General features: G+C 39.0%; 1 protein-coding gene across 3 annotated transcripts in view; it reads left to right on the forward strand.

Annotated features, from left to right (window-relative positions):
* Positions 1-21492, forward strand: part of thada (THADA armadillo repeat containing) — a 79744-nt gene that overhangs the window by 36780 nt on the left and 21472 nt on the right. For all 3 annotated transcript variants that reach the window (XR_010804044.1, XM_066678684.1, XM_066678685.1), the window contains 3 exons: positions 9078-9246; positions 14663-14778; positions 20858-20940. Coding sequence is in view for 2 of the 3 variants with exons in the window: in XM_066678684.1 (XP_066534781.1) it covers positions 9078-9246; positions 14663-14778; positions 20858-20940 (368 nt within the window). In the remaining variant the exon portion in view is untranslated. The remainder of the gene's footprint in view (positions 1-9077; positions 9247-14662; positions 14779-20857; positions 20941-21492) is intronic.

Consider the following 21492-nt stretch of genomic DNA (forward strand, 5'->3'; position numbering starts at 1 on the left):
ATGTATTTTTTTAATTTATTCGTGGCAGAAAAGTACATAGAAGTTGTGGTTAGACATATAAAATTTCACAAATTTGTCACTGGATATGGTACGAACTCCAGTGATGAAATGGAAGTCTTAAGAAGGTGTCACATGGCCTTAGGAACAATGGCCATCAGTGAAGTACTACTCAAATTTTTGTTGTCATTGCAGCATTCTCCATTCTCCATGCTACAAGAACAACACTGGTGAGAACATTCCTTAGCTCTATAGGAACAGCATAATTACTGCTACGCAGGCATGTCAGGCAGCAGTCTTATCATATTGTAGGAGAGCCCAGGTCAACACAGGGCGGTGTGTTTACTCAGGCTTTGAGGAAGCATGTGTGTATGCTGCGGTTTCACCGTTTGTGTGTATGACTTCTGGGGGCTTTTGAGGCCCGAGTGAGTTTGTTTTGAGTAGTGCTCGTGTCGTCTATTTTGTGTGCGATAGCTAGTGTCTGTGTGTGCCTTTGTGTAGTTGTTTGGTTAAAGCTTGTGTGTGTGTGTGTGTGTGTGTGTGTGGGTGTGGGTGGGTGGGTGCCTGGAACAGATCGGGGATATGAGGGAGAGAGGATCAGGCCAAGGCCCCTGGCTGGAATGCAGATAACACAGAGCAGAGAGAAGAGTCTAGTTTAATAGAGACCAGTGGCATGCATGGAAAACCAGGCATAAAACCCTGTATCCAGGCTATGGAAACGTTTGAATAACACAAAGTAAATGGCATACTCTGTTGAAATAAATTTCTAGGTGTATATATGTAGACACATCCTCTATAGGGAACGCACTACAATATAAAGTTTTCCTCAGGTTTAGTCCACAGTTTTTATTTAATTCCTGGTCTTGATTAAATGTGAAAATAAATTGGAAAACAAAATTTGAACTAAAAACTCTTGCATAAGGTGCAAATGTGTAGAATAGGAAATATGTACTTGTTGAAAAAAAACTGTGTTATCTGTAAAGTGAACATATTAATGCAACATATATTTAGTTTATCTTTACCACATTATTAGCCTGTACAGTCACGATATAGCACAAGCTTGCAACTTAAAAATAACCATTTGACCCAGTCAGAAGGTTTTTAATGTTTGACCAAAATAATGCAGAACTGTTATTAAACTGGCTCCTATTTCCCTAATATATTTTTATATATTACAAGATTTATTTCCATTTCAAAATGAAGCAATATTATCCCAATGCTATTTATTGTTCATGTCCCACAGCTGTATAGTCCTGTCAGCCTGTAGAAACATAGCTCATCGTATTTTGAGTTTTTTTTGGAATTGTCAGACCATTTGGACTGTGCTCAAAAGACAACACATTGATCACCTGGGAACACCAGACATTGACTATGGGTGTCTGCCCACGTTATCTGCTGATCATTGAGAGCAGAAGTGATGGATGGTTAGGGCTTGTTGTCATGCCATAGAAGGCACTGCAGGCGAGGTCCTCTGTGTTATTAAAACTGTCTCTTTCTCTCAACCCCATAGACAGATAGGTTGTTTTAAGACAGTAGAGAAACTTTGTTTATATTTCAAAAACTAAAAAATATCACATTGAAATACTGATGGACACAAGCTATAGACATTTACTCTTACATACAGTTACACTACAAATACATTTAGAGATACTGAGAGATACTGCCTCTGTTATTTCTATACAGAGCTGTATATACATTTTATCATCCAAAGATTACATAATAAAAAGTTTATTTATTTTAACTTTTATACAGCAGTATTAAGCCCTATTCGGATGGGATTAGTTATACATGGGGAGCTGAGCTACTGGTGTTTTTAAACATTCACAACTGTTCTGAGATCAGCCCTCCCACCAAAACATCTCTAAACGACTTGATCTTCTAGTCCTTCATAACATATAACTGGCAAGAAGGTGGCAAAAACACTACTAATCCTTCACACAGTTCAAATCCTTCAAAACCGATATTATAAACCATTTAATGGTAAAGACACGGCTTCATAACACATATAGAATAGAAGCTACTAGTGTGGACAAAACATACTTGCAGCTCGTTTTGTGAATTTGAGTGTAGTTGAGAGTGGAAATTTTTTTGTTAAACTGTGTATTTCATTTTTCAATGCCCCTTTAAGCTCCTCCGTTCTCAAGAAGCCCCATGAAAAACTAATTTTCTCCAAGATATAATGCAATATTAACCTACATTTCAATTTGGAAGGGATTAATTAATACTAATTATAACATTTTACTGTTTGTTTTACAGTAGGTAAAAGGCTCAGGAATCTGAGCCTGGAAAAATGGCTGAAATGGTCTATTTCAGGGTGCACATTTTACAATGACAATTGGGGGACAATTCTTACAGTCTTGCTTGTTTTATGTAATGTTTGCAGCACATTAATGATAAATCCATTACACTAGATAATGTGTCACATGCCACACAAAAACCTTTGTAGTTAGGGGTCACCAACAATGTATTATAAATCACACAATGCTATTGGTTACTACCATACAAAATGTAGGATTAGTACCTGACTAACATTAAAGTCATAGACCACCCAATAATCAAAGTCTGTCAGCAATTGTCTTGCGTGTTCCATGGGAGCAGTGTGTTAATTAATTCTGAATAAATGGGAATAATGTCACTTAAAGTCACTGTAGCTTAGGCTTTAGTGCCATCTCATCCATTAACACTGGGACCAATACAGCGTCTACAGTGTGAAATGTTAAGGGGAGAGTGGTTTTATATAGAAGCTTAGCTTTTGTCAGTCTCCAAAGTAAACTCTCTTTTAGTGAATCATGTTAAATGAAACAAGTTTAAAAAAGAAAAAAAAACTTGACCAATTTGATTAGTTGAGGTAAATGACAAAAAGATGTTAACATGACTTTGCTTAAGTAATTTTTGTGTAACTCACTACTACAACCACTAGATTATGAAGTTTTTAGGTTCTAATTTTCCCTTCTACATTAAAATGTACATACATTACTTATTGAGCTTGTAGTAGATGATAAGTTATTGATGTGTTTTATACATTTCTGCTTATATTGTGCAGAAAAAACAAACAGTCCACATAAAAAAAAATAAATAAATAAACCTGGCTTCTTAATTAAATTCTGTTTCACCTTAAAAGCTGATGGAGTTACGTTCAAAGCGCCTAAAAAATCTTCAGCCTGAAACCTGCATCTCTACTGTAGCATCTAGATAATCTAAATCTAGATAACTATTTACACATAAAGCCTTCTCTGGCATGTGAGGATGCAATCCACAAGATCAATAATGTGTGAGACGGCAGAGGAGAGGTTAAACTTAAATAATGGTATTGTCCAGTGTAGGGGTGTTCTTCCAATAATGGATATTGTAAATTTATTGCATCATTTAACTTTATATGTAAGAAGGATTATATAAATTTTTCAACCCCCTCCCATTTGTGTTGTTAACAATGTGTTATTACCTCGTTAATTTTTGCACCCCTAGTTTATACATTTAGATCACTTACAACTTAATTATTTTTTTGTTGCTATTTTCAGAACTTTGAACACAACCACAAAAATCTTTCCAAATTGTGAATCAGATTTACTGAACTCATATTTTCCTAGATTATGTATTTGATGCATGATTATTTGTTAGTAACAAAATCGTCAGATTATTATTTGTATTCATGTTTTTGTTTTTTTGTTTTTTCTGCTGCCATGCTTAAGTTTGATTCTGTGTGAAAGTTAGGCTCTAGACCCACCTGAACTGGATATGCGGTATATAAATGAATACCTTACAGAGTACAACTTTACATTTAATTACATAATTAATTTACATAATTAATTACATAATTAATCAATCTGTGGACTACAGCTGTATTGATCACTTTACAAAAATGTAAAAGATTATTTTCCATCAAGTCATAAGGAACTAAGCAGAGCCAAAATACTGTCTTTGAGCAACAGTGGTTGAACTAAACTTTAAGGGTTAAGGGCGCTGGAGTGGATAGGCCTGGCTGACTACTCCTTGTCAGTGAAGGTATGCGAACACATCTACACAAATGAAGCCCACATGTGGGAGATGTTAAATATAGCCATGCCCTGGCTGCATGTCCCACCTCCTCTCCTCCACTGCTGTGTGTACGTGTCTGAGAGATCAGACATCTTTCTTTCCAGCACTCCCCTTTAGAGCAGTGTCCAGCCCCTTGCTGGGGATGCCTGCCCTCAAACCTGTTACTCTAACTGAAAGAACAGTTAGGCCGTCTGAAAGATTAACTCTGAGATTCACATCAAAATGTGAATTAGCATTCAGAAATCCAATAATGCTATGAGTAAGCTAATGTCATTGCACACACAAATATCATTGTATTAGAATGCATATTATTAAATTTACACACTGATATATTTATTAATAATTAGCTACTCAAAATGTACTGTAGCCAGAGCAACTATTTTATAGACAGTTTTGAAGTTTCTCTTTTTTTTAAGATAGGGACATGACACTGCTACTGAAGACAGAAATCTTAAATTGCTAACATTTGTTGGTTTTTGATTTTGATTTTAAAGTTTTTAATGATGTAATGAAGTAGTTCCCAGGCATTTTCTGCAGTGCCCCCTTTGTAGCTAATCATGTTTTGAGCCCTTCAACTTCACACACCCCCACCCCTTACATCATACATACAGCTACATCTTACACATTTATTCCATATGTGTCTACATGCAAATGCAGCAAAAAAACATATTTCTGCTGTTAAACATGTTATTCTTTAATTATATATAATTATATTATTTAATTATATTTAATTATATACAATGGACCAGTTTCACCTGTATCTTGTAACGAAATGTGCTACATACCTGAAACACTGTGGACATAAACAATAGTTTAATGTGTGTAAAACCTACTGAGGGTGTGTATGCATTATACATGTTTTGAAAGCAGAGGTCCTGTGCTCTTTTATTAAATCATATTCCTTGGATGCGTGGAAACCATTTTTTGGTGGACAAGTGGACAGGTTTGTGTGCTCTTCCTGGGAACTGTCTAAATCAATCTGCCCTCTTTTTGGGTTCTGTGGTGTTTTGGAGCCAGGTAAGGAACAGGGTTGAGGTTGTTTAGCAGGCTACAGAGTCGTAAGAGGGAGAGGCTGAACCACTCCAAATTAGAGCCAGATGCTGTATGAGTTGTAATGGCCGCTCAAGTCAGAGTGCAAGCCCCCTGGAGATCACTCGCCCTGGCCGGCTGTGTTTCTAAAATTACACCCTTCCAAAATGTCATTTCCTCTCCAAAGACTTTTAATGAGACAAATTAGTGCTGATGGGTAGCATATGAGGCCCAAGAAGGGAGCTAGAGGGAGAGACTCTTGATCATTAGTTTGTGAATGTGTGGGTATGTTTTGTGTTTGATCACTTGCTTTTTTTTTTGCACATTAGTATCTCATACTTTGTATCCCTACGAGAGAATAACACAAGTTACCACGTCTGACAGTGTGTTAACAGTGTGTTATCACGTGTTGTAAGTACTGCTGCCATGCTGTAATAACTGAAGGAAGATGGTGTCCTGTGGGTAGGTGTGTTTTACATTAATGTCCAAACGTAGGTGGACTGGGTAACCTCTCCAGGTTGGTTTAACATTAGATGATGTGATTGCATTCACACAAAATAGCATTAGTGAGGTCAGGTACTGATGTTGGATTCTTAGTTCTGGATCACAAACATTCCTTTTGATGATTTAACTCATCCCGTCTAATCTACAATTTGCATTGTACACTGTCATTCGAAGCATATGCAGGTTCTTGAAAGAATTTAATTCTTTTGCCACTGCTTTTAAATGATGATTGCATAATCTGTTTATACACCATTGAATATCTGGTTGTGATCTTGTGATGCTTCACTGACCTGTAATAGGGAGAACTGAGCCTCTGCCGTTGCTACACTGGGTTCAGCACTGCAGAAACCCAGTGAGCCAAGGAGCCAAGATACCAAACCCTACCTAGTTTGCTTTTAAGTCAAGAATTAAGACTTTCATGCTTGAGGCCTTTGTATCTGTCTAAGGTCATTTTGGAGCTGTATTAGTTTTCCTAGAAGATTTTTTGTAATATTGTTTGAAGACGACCTGAACAACTGACTTGCGATGAAGTGCTGTACGGGATAAAGTAAACTGCATACTTTTCCTGAGTTTGTGAAATTTAGAGGTCATAGCCCATATACATACATGACCAGTGCATCTCAGATACACACCGAATAACTCTGACAACACAATGCATGGTTGTGTCATTTGCCAGGTTTTTAGTATCACAATTGCATGATGCCAGTTTAAGATAATCGTTACTGAGGGAGCTTCAAGTTCAGTGAAGGACATTAAAGCCATAGTAATTGCATTTAGATTTACAGACTGCAGATCCTTCCTGGCTTCAACTCACTAGACAGTAATTATGTCAATTATAGCATCTCCCCAGGTAATATGTAGTTGGTTAAAGTAGGTCTTAAATGTACTTTTCCTCTCCTTTCCTCTCTGTTGGTTTGTCCCACACTCATCTGTCCACCCATTTCTCTATAAACATGTTCCTGGGGCTGATGGACAAGCTTTGCCTCTGTGTTTCTGTATTTCAGTGTTCTCCTCTCTGTGATCAATAGAGGCTCAGTTTATATGTCTCTGGAACATCTTAGTTTTCCACAGTCATTGAGGGCCATGTTTTGATTTGATGGTTGTAAACCACTCGACTTGATCAAGCCTCTCAAATGCCTTTCTCTCTCTCTCTCTCTCTCTCTCTACACCTTTATTTTTTCTCCCCCTCCCTTCATCCCATCCTTCGAGTGTGATGAAGGAAGCAGTGTTATCAGTGTTGTGGTTCGGGAGATGGGTGGGTTGGGGAGGAGTGGAGGTATGGGTGCAGCATGTAAAAGGGTTATCACCACTCTCACACATAGGCTGACTGGGTGGGTTTACACTGGAAAGCCCCTTCATTCTGGATGTCCTCGGATTTTTCAAGTTCAGCATGCTTCTATCCTCAGACACAAGGAGTCATGAGCAGTTCTACATTTAGTAATTTAAAAAAAAAAAAAAAAAAAAGCATTTGTACGTTTTAGGTTTTTGATGTATTTTTTGTCTCACACTGCACACACTGAGTTGTTAATTGAAACACTTACGTTTTATACTATGCCTATGTCCTAGTGCTAATTAGCTGTTATGAAACTCTAGTAGCTCATATCCTTCAGGGCAGTATAAAAGAAAATTAAGAACGAAAGAACATTTACACCATCTACACCATCTAAAGGAAGTACAAAAATTGTCAATCAACAGAAGTAGAAAATGGAAAAATCTTACAATCTTGTTTACTGAATGTATGAACAGATTTTGCTTTAAAATAAAAAGTAGAAGTGATTATTTCTGCATTAGAGATAAATGACAGATTTTTTTTTACTACATTCCAGTGCTCTTTTATGATTCACAACTCCCAATCCAGTCATGATGGGTTTACTCCCAGCCCAACCTGCTGTAATTCATTTCAGCTCTGTGAAATACTAAGCTTGCAAAATCCCTGAACAAGCAGTGTGTGCTCTGCTGAACAATATTTATGAGCAAATGACATTCCTTGAAATTTATTATACCAAAGGTTTTAGAAATGTGAGTGGCATTGAAGTTGAACAGCACTAAGTGATCTACTCATTAAATCATCTCAGTTAAGTTCTTTGCACTTGCACCCTCACAGCCCTCTTCTGCTTACGTGTGCTGGCGCCCTGTGAGCACTAGAATGCACCTTTCTAGTAAATCTCTATCAGAAAGCAGTTACCCATTTTGAACTGTAATCAGGTGCCATTCCTTACAGTCATTGATATAAACCAATATCCAGATGGCTCAAAAAGTTTAGAAAATCTACTTTTTTAGTGCAAGTGGAGTCTTTATCAAAAAGGCACTGTTTAAGTTGCTGTAGGTGCGTTAACGTGTATATAAGACATCGGAGAGCCTGTTTTTTTTTGTTATTTCAAACAAATTCATAGACTTATCAACTTGACATTCAAGCAACTTGTGAACAAAAACTGGTGTGATTATGCTGGCAAGTCAGGAACTGACATTTCAACATTAATGTGTAAATGTTACTTAAATGCAAGCACCATTTTAATGAACCAGATGTAATATATTTCTGATTAAGGAATGGGCCATCACTGGGAGTTGAGTCATTCATTCATTCATTATCTGTAACCGCTTATCCAATTCAGGGTCGCGGTGGGTCCAGAGCCTACCTGGAATCATTGGGCACAAGGCGGGAATACACCCTGGAGGGGGCGCCAGTCCTTCACAGGGCAACACACACATACTCACACACACCTACAGACACTTTTGAGTCGCCAATCCACCTACCAACGTGTGTTTTCGGACACCCTGAGGAAACCCACGCGGACATGGGGAGAACACACCGCACTCCTCACAGACAGTCACCTGGAGTGGGACTAGAACCCGCAACCTCCAGGTCCCTGGAGTTTTGTGACTGCGACATTACCTGCTGTGCCGAGTTGAGTCATGTACAAAGAAATTATGTGTCTATAAGAATGACTGTTTCCTGATTTTCTTCTACCATCTGATTGATAAAACATTGCTGTGCTTTATCTAGATATAACCATTCATAACTTTGTTTAATAAATATACTGAGCCAACAAATAGTTTCCTGGTGATTGTTTTTTATGAATGTTAAATGCTGTGTAGATGTACAGTCAGCATTTCTTTGCTCATCAGAAAGGAATTCACAGACAGATATGTCCAATGTATTATTGTTGTTATAGTGACATAGTGTTGTTATAGATGATTTTCAATTTAAAAAAATAGGCCATAGGGCAGAAAATGAAAGGCCACACAAATGCCTCCACCCATGGATAAGACTGAGTGTTTCCTGAATATCATAAATTAGGTCTCGCCAACTTTCTGAAATATGAAATATGGTGAAGGGTGTTTATGCAGTAGTGATGTGCAAAATTAAAGGGTGCAAGACAAAGTGTAGGCCAATTCTGATATTAAACCTCAGATGCCTTAAATGCTGGCTTAAGTTAAATTATTGCAGCACCTAAGAAAGGTCTCGAAGACGAAATGAGTATATGCAAGTTATTTTCTTTTGTCTTGTCTAGCTGTTCTCAATCTGCTGTGTATCGTACCCGGGAGATGGCTGCGAGAGCTTTGGTTCCATTTGTTCTGGTAACCCATGTTCCTGCAACAATCCAGAACCTACTAGAGAATTTGCCTGCAGAACCTGGCCCAGGATGTCAGCAGAACCACATCCATGGGACACTTCTACAGGTTTGTTTAATTTGTCCTCTGCAAAAATACATAGCATGTATTTATGAGTTAGGAGAAAAAATTTATTCAGTGTAGCATTGTGACATTGTGGGTAAAAAGGTAGTCATTATTTTACAAGTGTATAACTGCTTTGATGGAAGCCTCTATCAATGTTCTTGTTTCAGTAATCAATTATATCAATGTTATAACAAGACCCCTAATGCTATGTTCACCTACTATGTTAAAAGTTCATAATGGTTGGGTGGTATAACAATAATACTCAGTATTTAAAAATGTACCACAGTATCTCTAAATTAAGATATTATTTCAAAATTATGACGTGTGTGGTGTGTCAAATTTCTGTTCTGTGTCTGACTTGGTTATGTACCAGAGGAAAAATACAAGCCTAGTGGCCCATGGAGTTGTAAGTTTCAGGTCAATTTCGGCTTAAAAGAGAAGAAAGAAGCTGAAAACAGGCAAAACACTTTACTTTAAGACTCTTTACTTGACTTTGTGCTCCCATATATGAGGCTTTATTCTCTGAAAGTTTGTGATTTGAGTCCCAGTGTGTGCTGTGGCCTGTAGCCTGTCAGCTCAGTTTAACCTAGCCTTCCAGCTATGCTCCTAAACTGTGAAGGTCTTATTTTGCTTATTTTTAAAGTTCTGTTACTCCAACACAAGTTTCTGGACTTTGGTCTCTCAGACATGACTTTTTATGATCGACACGTGTGTCAGTGTACACTGTTGGGCAGTCGCTCCAAAAAAACCAAAAAACCTCACTCAGCCTTGTGTTCACACAAATGACAGAGTGCACCTTTCCCTTCATGGTAACATGGTATACTGTCTTAATATTTTCAGATGGTATGATGGTATGAAAAAAGTGGGTATCACCCATTCCTAATAGTCAGTGTAAGCTGAAAGATACTCAGCCCATGGTTAATGGTGGGATAATGGTTTAATCATAAATCAGAACTAACAGAGAACCCAAAAATCTTACGCTATAACACAACACTAATAATAATTCATTTGAATTCCCAGTAGAACCATGTTGTGAAATTGTATCGTATGATCTCGTGTTGGCATGGTGGCGCAAAATGTATTGTCGCTCTCTCACAGCTCTAGGTTCCTGGGGTTGTGGTTTCGAGCTCCATTTGGGGGACTGTCTGTGAGGAGTGTGGTGTGTTCTCCCTGTGTCTGTGTGGGTTTCCTCCGGGTGACTCTGTGAGGAGTGTGGTGTGTTCTTCCCGTGTCTGCGTGGGTTTCCTCCGGGTGACTGTCTGTGAGGAGTGTGGTGTGTTCTCCCTGTGTCTGCGTGGCTTTCCTCCGGCTGACTGAGGAGTGTGGTGTGTTCTCCCCGTGTCTGTGGGGGTTTCCTCCGGGTGCTCCGGTTTCTTTCCGCAGTCCAAAAAACACATTGGTAGGTGGATTAACTACTCGTGTCCATAGGTGTGAGTGTGTGTCGCCCTGTGAAGGACTGGCGCCCCTTCAAATGTGTGTTTCCGCCATGCGTCCTGTGATTCCGGACACTAAACTGGATAAGCGGGTACGGACAACAACTGAATGAATGAATTATGAATTAATGTTCTCTTGCAAAACCTTAATAATATGTCTTCATTTACTAAATCTGATACTGACCTGAACCTAAAGTAGTAGCTGAGCAGTTCCTTAGGAGCATTGATGGCTTTTAGTGTGGGCTGGTATGGTGTTGGGGTGAAATACATTCAATTTCAATTGTTTCCTGTCATGGCTGCCATGTGTGTTTAGAAAGTTCTTACAGATGTGCAGAGGAAGAGGGGAAAAGAGGAGGAGGAAAGTGTGGTGAGAAAGGGAGCTCTCAGAGGAATAGATAGAGGATATACGTGTGTGTGTGTGTGTGTCAGTGTTAGAGATATTGAGCTGAGGCCTATAGCCTACTCATCCTTTCATCTCCTGTATCTCCCTCTCACTTCCCCCATCCCTGTTCCGTCCACCCATATTTCTTGGCACCTTCATTCCTCATGGAATAAAATGCTGAAAAGAAGACAGCAAGAGGAAAGAGCTCAGTCATTTCCTGTGTTTTCGTCTTGAGTCTGGTGCTTTCAGATATGGCAGTCTGGCCGCTCTTAGCCTTTGAATATGGACATGTTTTTGGAGAGCAGATTTGTTGGTGATAGTTTAAAACAGATAGTGTGCTTATGTTGATGGTAGATGATAGTGTGTTGTGTGTGTTAACCTGGCTGAGGGAGAATGGAGTGTGCTGATCAGCTGGTGATACCTCTTTAGTTTTCTCAGAGGAGACACACCATCATGGTGCCTGATGCAGTGCTACCTGCTGGGGATGTGAAGATTAGGCGAGACATGTGTACGTGTGTGTGTTTGCTTTTGTTAAATCATTAAATGATTTCTTTTTCATGCAAAACGTAAAGTCCATATTCTTTTTAATGAAGAATATATCTATGGTGCAGCAAAGGAAGGAAATAACTGTATACATTAGGAATAAATTTTCGAACTAGGCAATATGATTTTTAATACTGAATAACCTCTAATAGGAAAATGAGTCTTATGAATGGAAAGCTAAACAATAACTGCAGTGCTCAATAATGTCAAATGTCATCCTTTTTTATTTATTTATTTTTTCTTATTTCCTTCACTTTGCCTTTTTCATTGTGTGAAACATATCTGATTTAATATAAGTACATACAGGTTCCAACTTTGTCAGTGAGTGCTGTAGCTTTTGGAGATTTTGTGGGGTTTGTTGCTCATGCAAATGCTGCACAGTTGTGGTGTGAGAGTGTGTGAATGTATATGTGTGTTAGAGAGAGAGTTTGAAAATGGGAGGGAGCATGAATAACAGGCTGCAGATGTCTTTGTGTCAGTTTTGAATTAACGATGACTTTGTGTGGTGATTCCATCAGATATGTCCAAATGTACATAAAAATAGCTGCAGTATAAGCAGATGTTCACGAAAATCTGCACACACTTTCCTATCCTGCTTTTTCTTAGTGCGTCATGAATCTATGATGCTTTGCACAGATCAAGCAGCATGTATCGGTTAACATGGAGGTCAAAAGTACATTTTTGATTTTTAAACCATTTCTGCTATGGAGAGCCAGCACTTGCCTTAGCCCCAGCGAAATCTTTGTTTACACAACGCTAGGGTTTCTTTTAGACCTGGGCTAATGAGGGAACCAGTCCAAGCAGCACTAACAGAACCTGACGCATCTGCCTGCACTCTTTCATAATCATCTTAGTCATCAAGATACTAAGTCATCTTAGTATTTCCACAGCGTAAATCAGATGACATGACACACATGACTTTCCAAGGATACTCGCATGCAGAGGACAAACTTTCTTTTGAGTGATTTGTTTGCTAAGTTTGCTAATATAATTATCGTCTATGTGTGTTCATACTACTGTTCCAAATAGTCAACATTTTTTATAATATAAAACCAATACTGCAGGTACCTTCATAAAACATACATGCACATACAGTTTGGGTATGTTCTTCAGGAATGTATTTACATGTATTTGGCAGACACTCATCTATAGCAGCTACCATTTTTAATTTTTGGATCCCAATATAACCATTGAGAACACACCCCCAATTACACCATGCAAACAAGCTGGCAGGGTGAGACAAGCATAGGCTTAGTCCAAGACGTGACAAGCCAGCCATTGCCTCTTCGAATTGCTGTGAAACACCACCACTGGACAGCTCAACGCACTAGCTAGAGATTAGTTAGCTGGCTTAACGGATCTAGGCAGTTAATAAAGTCCGCTGACACCTGGCCTCAGATGGTTAAAACATCACTAGGGAATGAACTTGCGACTTTTTGACGATAGTTTAAAATGCTAAAATGGCTGCTCCAATTAGGAGCCCCAGACTAGCACATGTTGTTATTATATACCAGACATAGGTAAATGTAGCATTAAGAATCTTGCTCAAATGACTCTTATTTGTGATGTACTGTGTGCTTAACCAAAAAGCTTTTGTATGTATGGTGTACTTAAAATACTGTGTGAATTTTACAGATCTGGAATCCTTCAATAATGTTATATAAAAATTAGTCTATGACTTATATAAGTCTCTGCTTTTATGGCTGCATACAATACTGCAGGGCAGCCTGCTATTTTGTAGTTTCACGCAGACATGAGGAGAGGTATGTATATGTTACATATTTACCTTTGCAGTGGAGAGCAATTTATAAAACAACCACTTTATTTGAGGAAGAATTTGATGAAGTTTAAGAGGTGATGTAGTTCATCTTTCCTCAACACTTTCTCCAAGCCTTTCTCTCTGGCAGCCACTTGTTTTCTAGGAAAGCTAACTTGATCAAGGGCTGAGCAGACATCAGCCTTTAGGCCTACACTGCTGTGTGTGTTTCTGTACACCCTGCTGAATTATGGGTATTTATTTTTGCTCCTCGCCACCACTTCTTTCCCCGCCACTGGTTTGCGGCTGGTCACAAGTTGTGTATTTGGTCACTATAAATAACCCACTGCTTCTCCCCACGAGGGGCCAGCAAGTGCAGGGAGCTCCGGGACTCCGGCTTAAGCATGGGAGAGCACGCTGGACGCTGGGTGTGGGCAGAAGTGTGGAGCTTGGCGGTCAGGCTTGTTTTTGCCCTTTGCCTCCCCTGCCTGCTGCATAATGAATGGCTTCCACAATTTGGCTGGGTCCCAGAAAAGAGGAATTTTTTTTTTTTTCAACCTGCTACACACTTACTAACTGGCTTGCTGCTCTTTAAGGGCTCCACCAACAAAGGGGAAATCATAAGCATGTGTGTAATCAGGGCTGGTACTGGAGTGCACTCAATAGGGGGGTGTCTGAAATTTTGACTGGGGGCAGTGATAATTTTAGTGAAACGTACTTTGGAACTAGTAAAATTACGCTGTCTGATTGATGCTGTAAGACATGACTTAAATGCAGGTTTACTAGTCAGACCTAGTTACACTGTGTCCCAGAAAGCATGTGTTACACAATTTAGACAGCCTTTCTCCAGCCCAAGAGAGAGGTGTGTTAAAGGTGCCTAGTAGCATCGTGTTAAAAAAAAAATCGCCTACATAACACTTATCCTTTAGGTACAGCCTGAAATGTTTGGGTGCCCTACATTATGTATTGTACTGCAGTTTGCATACTCTGTTAGGAATTAAATCAAAGATGGGTACCATGGTTTTAGTCTAACCACAAAAGGATAGGCCCTGCCTTGTTTTGCATTGTCTTTGTGTAATTAAATTTTCTGTGTGATCCAGGATGTGCTTAATTACCTTGCAGATTTTCTTTTACATCTGGCACGTCACAGTTCTACTGCTAATATTAGATTTAACTTGGATATTACTTGGACACCTACCCAATAATGTGTTCTTATATATGTGTTCCGGAGCTTCGGGCAAATAAATGTGGTTGCTGTTACAGTCGTCCAAACTGATCTCATCATTCAGTTTCTCCCTCTCTCAGGTGCTCTTCCTGCTGCGTTCCTACCTCATGGACACTCATCGGCCTCAGACTCTAGAAGAGGACCAAGACAGCGATATAATCAGGGCTGTCTGGTCAAGACTGTGGCTGGCCACTAGGTAAACACACAAACATATGCACACACACATACACCATGCTAGGTGGGCAGCACAGTAAAGTAATCTAGACAAAAACATCTATACTTCCAGAAGAGTGCTTTTTCTAGAGTTCTCTTGTAACATCTATTGGAAATCCCAGGACTGATCTGATGAAATGGTGAAATAATTGCTCATCTTTTTCTTAGATAATTTTGGTGTTTGGATATTTGGCAATTCAGCAAACATATTAATGTAACTTGGAGAAATCTGCCACCTAGAACTAGCTCATGGTTGTAATGATATTACAGAAGGAGCAGAAAACAGTTCTCGTTATCTTAAGTGTAGTCACAGCTGTAAGGAAAACAGACTGCAAAAATGCACACATATACACTGACCAGCCATAACATCATCAAAATGACCTTGTCTCTACATTCTTTGTTTATTAGATCAGGTCCATGTACAACATAGGTGCATTTTGTATTTCTGCAATTACAGACTCTGGTCCATTGGTTGCTCTGTATATTTTGTTAGCTTCGTTCACCCTGGCCAGGACCACCAGGTATTATTTGAATTGTGGATCACTCTCAGCACTGCAGTGACATTGATGTGGTGGTTGTGTGCGTGGTGCTGCTAGAGTTTTAAACAATGTGTAAACTTTCTGGCTGCCATGTTGGGCACACCTACCTAATTGACACTAGCTTATCTGTAGCTGAACAGTTTGTGTTGGTCAATATCTAGTGCTTCATCATTGGTCACAGAATGCAGCACATAGGACAGTGTTGGCTGGACCTTTTTTTGGTTGGCAGACTGTTGTCAGTACAGCCACTGTGTCCACTGTGTACCAGCACAACACACACTAAAGGCTAATTTATGCTTCTGCATTGAACCTACACCACAGGCAAAGCGTAAGTCCTCCAATGAGGTGAACCCTATGCCGTAGCGAGACACACACATCCAATAAATTTAACTACGCACAGTGTCGACACAGACTGCAGAAACTGTTCTTGGTCCACAGCTGGACAGTGCCGTGCTGAGCACCCAAATAATACCTGGTCCAGACTATTTAAAAATAAACTGAAAAGAAGATTTTGGCTGTTTGGTGTATACTGACTTCGTCAGGACAAAACCTGACCTAATTTGAAAACACTAGATGTCTAGCTAATTGCTCAGCTTCAGTGACAAAAAATTCCCACTGAGTACAGAATGTACAGAGAGTTCTGAGGCTGAGGCTAATTGCTGAGATGTCGATCTATTCCTTTAAGCCCCTCTGTTTTCTCCCTCCATGCTCCAGCTCGCATTTCAAAGGCTGACTTGCTGTGTGCTCCTTGCCCTCAGAGCAGACCTTCTCTGATCTTACAGAGCATTGAGAGGAGTGACACGGTGACCTACTGCTCTCTCACTCCCACTACTGCTCCTGATAACAACAGTAGGTTAGTAGTAAGAAAGAGAGGGAAGGATAGAAATTATCCATGGAAAGGAAAAAAAGGGCAAGAAGCAAGTTCATTTTCGATGGCTACAGCGTGTTTAAACTTGGCTTTGGACATCTGAGTGATGAGTGATAACATGCAATATTGAATGGCTTGAAACGCTCCCTATATTTTTATTTATTTTATAAAATGAAAAGTAGCTTTTTAATTATTGTGTGAAAAAAAGAATATTTTTGTCAGATAAAGGCATGCCGTTTTTCCTATATGGATGAGCAGTTGTCACAGTACCATCTTATTTTGTACAGCAGGACAGCAGTCCATGTTTGAAAAACAACTTTTCCTTCTTTTTATTAATCATGACTTTAACCTAGTAGAATGAAGCCAAGCATTAGTCCAAAATGTAAATAAAGTTTACAGATTATGATAATCTAATAAACTATCACCTTGGGTTAGGTTTCATTTTTTTTAACAAGAAATTTCTACTGAGAAGAATAAAACGTGATATTGAAAGAGTAATGATTGTGTCCTGCCTGTGTTCATGATTAAGATGACAATGTGAATTCCTGTTCAGTGGGTCGTAATGCGGCTCCATTGTTTGATCGCTCGGCCCTCCAGACCTGGCCAGGTGTCTGCTAATCCCTCCACTCGTCTGAAACCTGGCTTTCTGAAGTCATTAGAGCAGGATATCTTAGCTTAATCGCTACCACTAGCAGTGGGTGGCCCATACTCAATACTTCCTCAACTTCAGTGTAGTTCCCTCAGAGCTTTACCAGACTTTACATCACTGGTCATTTTATTTTATATTATTTTTCCAGTGTGTTTTAAATTTCACCAAGTGCATGTGGTTGGTGGAGTCCATATCCATTACTATGCTTTCCCTCTAGAGTTTCAGCGTGCTGACTTTTGATTATAATAGAAATGAACAGAGCCAAGATTAACTCAGTTTGGCCTATTAGGATTTCTGTATGTCAACAATCTGAATGCCAAGTCAGTACCTCCAAGAATATTCTGATATGCAAGCTTTGATTAGTCTCAGGGCAGTGACAAAAATGAAAACATTTTTTAAAAAGTTAAAGCAGTAGTTTGGAAGCAAAAATCAAAACACTGTTTACCCACCTTACCTCAGATGTAGTCAGCTGGTCAAGACAGGTTTTGCTGCTTTAGTTTTATGCTTGAGCTATCAGAATAATGTAGCTGGCAGGTAAAAAAAATCTTGTAACCCACTAGTTCATAATCTGAACAGTATTTCCCACTGCTTAAAGGGGGTACATACATTTGTATACCTGGAGTTCCTGCCAACACACAAACCATGAAATAAGACAACTAAGGTCAGTTTAACTGTGGGCTACCTAAGCCAGAAAACATGGGATACAATAAGTTGTTCTGATTCAGCTCCATCTACTTTGTCAAGTATAAGTCATTAGAATTATACTGCCTCCATTGGAGTATCTCCACTCACTATGCTGGACCTACAGTCATGTAAGAAACGTAGAGTTAAAATGTGTGAAACACAAATGATCAGAGCAGAAACATGAAAACTGAGCAAAAACAATAGCGGAGAAATGAGAACCATGCTGCAACGACAAAAATGACATCATCTGTATCTTGCATATTGTTGCTTTGAACTTTAGTGTGAACCATGTGCAGCTTATTATCATTTAAAGGAACAGGTGCTGAAACCTATATACTGAAAAGGTCTGTTTAGACAGGGTGAAAATTTTGCTGTGATGTTTGATATTTATTTTGACCAAAACCTGTCATGGACGTTTGTAATACTGTTTATATAATTTGACAGTGCAAGTACTGAGATGGTACAGTGACCTTATTTTCCTGTAGGCGTTCCTCCTTTAGGTCACATTTACCTTACAATAAACAACATAAACATCTGTAAAGGCTTATTCCAGTAAGTGTCTGTTGTCATTAATTACACATGGTAAAATTGTGTAAAGCAACACAATGTGCTTATGACAAATGGAAATGCAGCTGAAAATTAAATGTTACTGGTATTACTATTTCTTCAGACTATTCCATCCCCACTCTGATTATGATTTGTACAACCTCAATTCCAGTGGACGTTGTGTAAAACATAAATAAAAACAGAATATGGTGATTTGCAAATTCTTTTCACCCTATATGCAATTGAATACATAGATTTAATGTCCAAATGGATAAACTTTATTGTGTTTTTTTGCAAATATTCACTCATTTTGAATTTGAGGGGCATGTTTACCACTGTGTTATATCACCTTTCCTTTTAACAACACTCAATAAGTGTTTGGGAACTGAGGACACTAATTGTTGAAGCTTTGCAGATAGAATTCTTTTTCTTGCTTGATGTACAACTTCAGTTGCTGAACAGTCTGCGGTCTCCATTGTCGTACTTTTTGACAGGTCTGGACTGCAGACAGGCCAGTCTAGTATCCACACTCTTTTACTACGAAGCCGCACTGTTGTAACATGTGCAGAATGTGCCTTGGCATTGTCTTGCTGAAATAAGCCGGGACATCCCTGAAAAAGACGTTGCTTGGATGGCAGCATATGTTACTCCAAAACCTGTATGTACCTTTCAGCATTAATGGTGCCTTCACAGATGTGCAAGTTACCCATGCCGTGGGTACTAACACACCCCCATACCATCAGAGATACTGGCTTTTGAACTTTGCGCTGATAACTATCCGGAGAGTTCTTTTCCTCTTAGGCCCGGAGGACACGACGTCCATGATTTCCAAAAACAATGTGAAATGTGAACTTTGCGTCAGTCCATCTCAGATGAACTCGGGCCCAGAGAAGCCGGCTGCATTTGTGGGTGTTATTGATATATGGCTTTTGCTTTGCATGGTAGAGTTTTAACTTACTCTTGTAGAGTGTGTTCACTGACAATGGTTTTCTGAAGTGTTCCTGAGCCCATGTGGTAATATCTGTTACAGAATGATATCATTTTTTAATGCTGCCTGAGGGATCGAAGGTCACAGGCATTCAATGTTGGTTTTTTGCCTCGCCACTTACTTGCAGATATTTCTCCAGGTTCTCTGAATCTTGTGATGATATTGTGGACTGTAGATGATGAAATCCCTAAATTCCTTGCAATTGTACGTTGAGAAACATTGTTCATAAACTGTTGGACGATTTGCTCACGCAGTTGTTCACAAAGTGGTGAACCTCACCCCATCCTTGTTGTGAACGACTGAGCCCTTCGGGGATGCTCCCTTTATACACAATCATGACACTCACCTGTTTCCAATTAACCACCTGTGGAATGTTACAAAAAGGTGTTTTTGAAGCATTCCTCAACTTTCCCAGTCTTTTGTTGCCACTGTCCCAACTCTTTTGGAACGTGTTGCAGCCCTCAAATATAAGACGAGTGAGTATTTGCAAAAAAACAAAGTTTATCCATTTGAACATTAAATATATTGTCTTTGTAATGTATTCAATTAAATGTAGGTTGAAAAGGATTTGCAGATCACTGTATTCTGTTCTTATTTATGTTTTATACAACGTCCCAACGTTATTGGAATTGGGGTTTTACATGTAGTTTGCATAATGTTAATTGGTGTAAGTTTCTTTTATTTTAAGTTACGTTAGCATTTACTTACTTTAGCATGGTTACATTCCAACATTGCACAACTATAGCTCAGTGCACTCCATATGAAGCTCAGTGTTCTGGACCTGTGCCTCTAAACATCAGGCCTATGAAGGCTGGCAGAGCAACAGGTAGAACTGAGTGAAACCACAGGTTTCGTGTGTGTGTGTGTGCGTGTGCGTGCAAGAAAAAGAATGAGAGAGAAGTAGGTCAGATGCAGTTGACTTGGGAGGGGGTTGTGCATGTGTTAGAAAGAGTGTGTGTCTGTGTGTGTGTGTTTGTTAGAGAGAGCATGTTATTAATATCTGAGTGATGAAACACTGACGTCAGTCTTGAACACTGCTCCCCTTGTTCTCCCACATGCCTATGGGCACTCTACACTGCGGTCACACACAAAGATGTGCTCTGCCATACACACAGTTGGCGCTTCTGTGCACACAAACATAGCCACACTTGCTCTCACCCACTCAGTTGCGGACACACACTGGTCTGAATGCAAGACTGAAGTTCCAGGATTCTCATTGTTCAGTCAGACGGCACATGTGATGCTCATATCCAATTTTAACTTGAGCCCTTTTTTCTTTATTGCCAGCATGACTAACTGGTAATAATATTTTTTTTTAGGAACAACTGAAACATAAACACATTCAGAGCTGATTTTATATTTAAGGAAGTTTGGGGTTGATCAGCCAGGACATGTTTGGTCCTGACGTCTTTGCCTTTCTTTGTGCAATGGAGCAGCTTATATAGCTAGCAAGTAATGAAAGCTGAGTTAAACCAATCAGTATCATGCACACTATGTGCCTAAATCATCACACATCTGCCCCTAACCATATGGACTGGTTAAGATAATCACAAATAGACTTGCTTATATGTTTTCTGGCACTGTGACGTATTCTTATCTATAAAAATGGACAAAATGATAGGCTGTAAGATGGCTGTGACTGCTGATTTAGCTAAGGGATGCATTTTTGTCCAAAATGTATTGCCCAAATTTTGTCCAAATATAGTACTTTTTAAGCATTTGATTTTTTTTCTTTCTTTCTCTTTCTCTCTCTCTCTCTCTCTCTCTCACACACACACACACACACAGACAGAACCCCTGCCTGGTGACTAGAGGGACCATGTTGGATCTCATGATGGATGTGTCTACCTCTGTCTCTTTTTCTACACAAGGTGTGTATGTGCACAAACAAACATAATCCAGAACACTGACAAATCAACTAACAGTCTTTTAAGCTCAGAGTGCATCTGTGATTTGTTCCTGAAGCACTACATCATGCTTTGGAATGCTCTCTATCAACTCTCTCCAAGTAAACAGCATGATTGACTGAACTTGTTTTACAAAAGACTTCAGTGTCAGATTTCATGGAAGTGTTTGTGGTTTTATTTATTTATTTATTTATTTATTCTTTTTTATGTGCGTGTAGGTGTGTCTACATTGGCATATTAGCATGCAAATTTTAAAACACCTCTGAATCAGATAACACGTTTGTTGATTTATTTTATTTTTAAAAAGAACATTAGTGCACAATAGAGAACACACTTACACACGTTTACTTAGGGTTAAAAAAATTAAAATAAAGATTTAGATTTTATGATACATTTTATTAATTCATATATTCATTTAAAATGTGTAAACATTTTACCCTGATCTGGATTTATGTTAGATTTTGCAATTAAATATAAAGGACATATTTCAATTTGTTCTCCATAGAGGACATGAAC

The sequence above is a fragment of the Hoplias malabaricus genome, chromosome 8, assembly GCF_029633855.1.
Source record: "Hoplias malabaricus isolate fHopMal1 chromosome 8, fHopMal1.hap1, whole genome shotgun sequence".
NCBI classification, from domain to species: Eukaryota; Metazoa; Chordata; class Actinopteri; order Characiformes; family Erythrinidae; genus Hoplias; species Hoplias malabaricus.